Genomic DNA, 6,000 nt, shown 5'->3' with positions numbered 1-6,000 from the left:
TTACTTAGACTAATTACTGTCGCCGGTGGCCTATTGGTTAAGGCGTATACCACATATAGGCTATAATGCAGCCTGCTAGTGAGTCCCGGGTTCGATTCCCAAACCCGACGACCTTTGCTACATGTCGTCGCTCTCTCCCTGTTTCCTGTCACTCTCCACTACTCTATCCAAATAAGGCAGAAACTCCCCAAAACATTATTAAAAAAAGTGATTATATGCTGTGTGCTTGACGTGTTTAAACTGCCCCTGAAATGCATGGCACTTATAAAACGCCTAAAGAAAACAAGTCCGCACACGTTGCTAATTCGCTCCCGCTGTTTATTGCAAACACTTGACTTCCAATAAACAGTGGGACAAATTAGCAAATGAGTTTGTGGACTTGTTGTATATATATTATATTGTGTATTGTTTTCATCATGCAGATGTTCAGTTTCCCCTGGCACCTGGATAGCAGAATGCATGCTGTACTTGTAGGTCTCTTAACTTATTACCTGTGTCCCTCTGCTGCCCCCTGCAGACAGAAGAAGTGCATGGGCAGGCTGCTGGAATATAACGCTGACGTTAACATCTGCAACAATGAGGGCCTGACTGCTGTGAGTATATCCTGTAACCTTTGTCACTGTGGTGGGGTTGATGTCACATTATTGTCACACCTTGGCTTATTGTCTCCCTGAGAGGCCACTGACCGGGGGGGCTGTTGCTGTCATCATCATGAGAGTCATCGTTACGCACAGAAACCACAGGACAGGACACGCTCATGGATTAAAGCAGTGGTTCTCAAACTTTTTCATGTCAAGGACCCCCAAATTGACACGTATTAGCCCGCGGACCCCCATTTCAAAAGATATGCCAGGGACCCCTATAAGAGAAGATTTTTTTACGGCTCTAGCAGTGATTCTCAACCATTTTAATTTCAAGGACCCCCAGTTTGACTTGCATTAGGCTACAGACCCCCATTTAATGGCATTTCTATCTAATCACTTGGACCGCAATTTATAATGTAAAATCGATGTCAATTTAACTCTGAGAGTGTACAAATGGAACCAAATGGACCCGTTAGGTCCCCGGACCCCACTTTGAGAACCAATGGATTAAAGTTTAATTTATTTGGATTCCATAGAAGCCAGCATATCTTCTATGTAAGCATGTCATGCACCGAAAATAGTCGATCTACAAGCTCCCAACATGTCGCACTGCGACGTGTTCTGAGCTTGTAGATCTGCTGTTTTCGGTTATTAGTTATTTTGAGATGAGAGAGTCATGAGATAGTGAGAGTCATTCCATAGAAGCCAGCATGTCTTCTTTGAAAGCATGTCACGCACCGAAAATAGCAGATCGGCTATTTTCTGTTATTCGTTATTTTAAGATTAGGTCATTCGTTATTTTAAGATGAAAGAGTATTTGAAGTGGGCCCGGACGGCTGGTGTAGCGTTCCGGGCTTTATTTGTGCTTTATTCCATGGTATTGGCACTACTTCATGAGAGTTTGTTTGTCAGTGTTCATTTCGCCCTAATCTGAGTTCCCAGAAGTTTTCGCCAGCTCTCGCATACAAACGGGAGGGGCGAGGAACTTCTGGGCCAGAGCCCTGGTATTTGTGGGCGGGATGTAACTTAGGCTCAGAATCTGAGCGGACACGCCTCTTACCGGTCTGAGAGCTGTGCAACTCGTCTAAACAGTCCGACGAGAGGCAAACAGCAGTACATAACAATGGCGGCCGCAATTTCTCAAGGGGAAATTGCTTCCCGTCGCTCCTATTTACATGCAACACCCACTGCATGTGGATCCCGCCCCCTTTTCTTCATTGGCTGTTGATTTGAATCAGAACGCAGTGGCCGCGCCCCTGCTGTCCAGGCTTTCAGCCGAAGCCTCCCACACTAATTTCGCCCTGATGAAGACATGGTCGAAACATGTTGCCGTTTGCCTTGTTCTAATAAAGGCCTTTTCCTCGCTCCTTTTAGCCATGAGTGCCTGGATCCTCTTTTTTTTCACCAGTCTAATATTGAGTGTGTTTCTCCTCCTCTCCTGTATAGATCCACTGGTTGGCAGTAAACGGAAGGACGGAGCTCCTTCATGACCTGGTGCAACACGTGACCAACGTGGACGTGGAGGATGCCATGGGGCAGACCGCCCTGCATGTGGCGTGTCAGAACGGACACAAGACTGTGAGCTCATTTAACAACATCACATAAAACAAATGACTTGGGATTCACCGATATGGAAATTCTTCATTATAAGAAATAACTGTTCAGAATCTGCAGAAACACAATATTATTGCCTTGATGCAAGTAACATTAACGAGTGTCAACGAGGGTCAGCTGGACAGTGACACACACTTCAGCTGTGTTGAACTGAATGGGACTGGAGTTAATTAAAAAAGCCCTTGAATATGACAGGATAATGTTTACTGTGATTATGGTAAGCTTATATTTCATATCACAAACACTATAGAGTAAAAACTCCTGTAACTTTAACCAGCAAAAAAAAAAAAACATTGATACCGATGTTGACCGATATATACAAATAACCCTTCACTGCCTGCACCAACATATCTTATTATTCCACCAACAGATGAGTAGAAATATAGGAGCACTCCAAAAGAAGGAAATGCAAGATTTTAGCTGAGATTCACATTTTCATTTTTGGTCTAGAACCTTCATCAGAGTATCAAGGCTCTATGCTGAAACACAGCAGCCTGATGTAGAAACATATAAAATGTGAATCTGATCTCAAGTCACCTGCTCTACATTTTGATGTCTTATTCTATCTACTACATCTCTATATTGTGGACATGACCTTTGAGCTTTTTGGCCTAGAAATTAATAATCCAATTTTAATTAAACTTGAATGTTCAATCAAAACCTGCCCAATTTGTTCTTATGTTATCTTGCTAACAACGAACAAACAAACAAACTAACAAACAGGCAGGAGTCAGGGCCGATTACAATACTCTGTCTCACAGTGCAGGGCAGGCTATTAAATACACACACCCACCCACGTATTGACAGGGGAATAAAAGCACAACTCAAGACAACTGTCTTATTAATAAGTTTTCCTCTTGGCAGACGGTGCTGTGCCTGCTAGACAGCGGTGCTGACATCAACAGGCCCAACGTGTCAGGAGCAACGCCTCTCTACTTTGCCTGCAGGTGAAGTTGTGAGCATAGCACTTCAGTGATGTCACCACCAGAATGCTTTGTGATTCCCTGTCTGTCACTCTCTCATTGTTAAGCGTTGTGATTTCCTGGTGTAACCATTGCATTTGAACTGACCTGTGCAGGAACAAGTACTAGGGTTTTCACCAACTAGTCGACGAGTATAACCACTAGTCGACCTTGTTGGTACTGTACTAGTCGAATAGTTGATAAAAAAAAATGTTTTAAGATTTCTTCGGGCTATTCAAAAATAGCAGATCTACAAGCTCATAGCGCGGCACCGAGTGCCGCGCTATGAGCTTGTAGATCTGCATTTAAAAAAAAATCATGAACATTTGTGCAAATCTTTGAATATATACGGTATATATTTTTAAAGCCATTTGTAAAATATGTTGTTCCAGGGACACCCCCAGAAGCAACGATTTGAGTTACAAATGTTCGCTTTAAAAAATATATATTCAAAGATTTGCACAAATCAAAAAATAGCAGATCTACAAGCTCAAGCTATGAGCATGTAGATCTGCTATTTTTGAATAGCCCAAAGAAATCTAAAATGACACAGATGCGTTCCCGGTCTTAATGGATTAAGTAAAAGTATCAATACCGCAATGTAGAAATACTGTTACAAGTAAAAGTCCGGTATTCAAACTTTACTAGAGACAAGTTCAAAAGTATTGGCATCAAAATATACTTAAAGTACCAACATTAAAAGTACTCATTATGCAGACTGTCCCATTTCTCAAGTTCAATATGTATAAAAAAAGATAGCAGATCTACAAGCTCACAACGCGTCGCAAAGCAAAGCGACACGTTGTGAGCTTGTAGATCTGCTATTTTCAAATAGCTAAAGTACAGTATTATGTAGGGTTGAAGTGGTTAATGTACGTGTTGTAATAATAATGTACGTTCTGCAAAGTAACTAGTCACTAAAGTTTTCAAATAATTGTAAGTGGAGTAAAAGTACACTATTTGCCTCTGACATGTAGTGGGGTAAAAGTATTGAAAATTGGAAATACTCAAGTAAAGTAAAAAAAAAAGAAAAAGTACAGTAGTTTAGTAAATGTACTTAGTTACTTTACACCACTGGACTTTTTTTGTTATAGCTTTGCTATCATCACCACCCCTCTACAATGACCTACTTGCATTGTTCCACAGTCATGGGCAGAGGGACACGGCCCAGATTCTACTATCAAGAAGTGCAAAGTACCTTCCTGATACCAACGGAGTCACGCCTCTGGATCTCTGTGTGCAAGTGAGCATCAGTCACACACAAAAAAAACATGCACACACTGTAGGCCTTTCGCAATTATCACAAAATCGTCTAATTGCAATTATTTGAGACTAGACCATACCCGTGGGGGGATATGCGCACATGATCTGGCAACCTGGGAGCCAGAAATAGCTGATCTACAAGCTTACAGCGCGTCACGAAGTGACGCGTTGTAAGCTTGTAGATCAGCTATTTCTGTGTTATGTATAAAATGATTAAATATGTCAATAAGTTAGTTGTCATATCTGCTCTGTGCAATGTTTGATTAAGAAGCCTAAAAGGCTAAATTACATTTTATTCATATGTTCCAATGTTCAACGCCAAACACACAATTAAATCATTAATCGCAATTATTTGAGTGACAATTAATGGTCAACTTAAATGTGTAATGGTGACAGCCCTACATGCACATCCACTCACTAAAAACCAGGTGCCGGTGCTTAGGTCATGAATCCAAAGAGAATGAAGTCTCAAAAAAGATTGTTTTGGGGTTAGTTACACCATGGTTCCTCTGGCCTGTAGGCTCGAAACATCATGTCCAATGATGGTGTAAAACGCATTGATTCTCAAAGTGGGGTCCCGGGACCCCCAGGGGGGATACCAGGGGGTCCCCAGCAAAATGTGTCAATAAAGCGTCGCAATCATTTTAACCCCTTTATCCATATTTGATACTTTGGCTATTCAAAAAAACATTTTGCAAATGTGTGCAAATCTTTGAATATCCTTTTTTTTTTAAAGCGAACATTTGTTAACTCAAATATTTCCTTCTGGGGGGTCCCTTGAACTAGATATTTTGAGATGGGGGTCCGCGGCCAAATACATATCCTTTTTGGGGGTCCTTGACATGAAAGGTTTGAGAACCACTGGTGTAAAGGAACCAATACATCTTGAAGCTTTGGGGCATGACCCAGTGTGCAGACTTTGTTCTATTTTTCAAGTGAGCATCAGTCACATTAGCTGTAAAGATTTTTCCTGCCTTCGACAATAATGACAATGTTCCCGATGCTCAGTGGTTCACTTTCTTTGCTGAAAATAGCTGATCTACAAGCTCACAACGTGTTGTGTGGTTAATGTTCTGTGCTGGTGGTGTTCAGGGGGGCTACGGAGAGACGTGTGAGATCCTCATCCAGCACCACGGCAGGCTCTTCCAGACCCTCATCCAGATGACGCAGAATGACGACATCAAAGAAAATATGGTACAGTTTGTGATTTTCACCCAATTGAATTGAATTGAATTGAATATTTTATTTGACATTTTTTAACCCATTAAGACCTGGGACGCATCTGTGTCATTTTTAGATTTGAGCTATTTTACACTTTGGCTATTAAAAAATAGCAGATATACAAGCTCATAGCGCGGCACCGAGTGCCGCGCTATGAGCTTGTAGATCTGCTTTTTTTGAAAAATCGAGAAAATGTGTGCAAATTAATATATTTATATTCTTTTAAAGCAAACATTTTCAACTCAAATCTTTGCTTCTGGGGGTCCCTGGAACAAAATATTTTGAGATGGGGGTCCGCGGCCAAATACATATACATTTTGGGGTCCTTGACATTAAAAAGTTTGAAAACCACTGAC

The 6,000-nt window shown here is 41.4% G+C and overlaps 1 protein-coding gene across 3 annotated transcripts in view; it reads left to right on the top strand.

Annotated features, from left to right (window-relative positions):
- The window catches only part of hace1 (HECT domain and ankyrin repeat containing E3 ubiquitin protein ligase 1), a 51,800-nt gene that overhangs the window by 6,698 nt on the left and 39,102 nt on the right, over nt 1-6,000 (top strand). For all 3 annotated transcript variants that reach the window (XM_084053773.1, XM_084053772.1, XM_084053771.1), the window contains exons 5-9: nt 518-593; nt 2,031-2,162; nt 3,063-3,145; nt 4,307-4,403; nt 5,516-5,617. In XM_084053773.1, coding sequence (XP_083909899.1) covers nt 518-593; nt 2,031-2,162; nt 3,063-3,145; nt 4,307-4,403; nt 5,516-5,617 — 490 coding nt within the window. The remainder of the gene's footprint in view (nt 1-517; nt 594-2,030; nt 2,163-3,062; nt 3,146-4,306; nt 4,404-5,515; nt 5,618-6,000) is intronic.

This window comes from Gymnoscopelus microlampas (assembly GCF_963454915.1).
Source record: "Gymnoscopelus microlampas genome assembly, chromosome: 3".
Lineage (NCBI taxonomy): Eukaryota > Metazoa > Chordata > Actinopteri > Myctophiformes > Myctophidae > Gymnoscopelus > Gymnoscopelus microlampas.
This window is presented reverse-complemented; position numbering and strand designations above follow the sequence as displayed.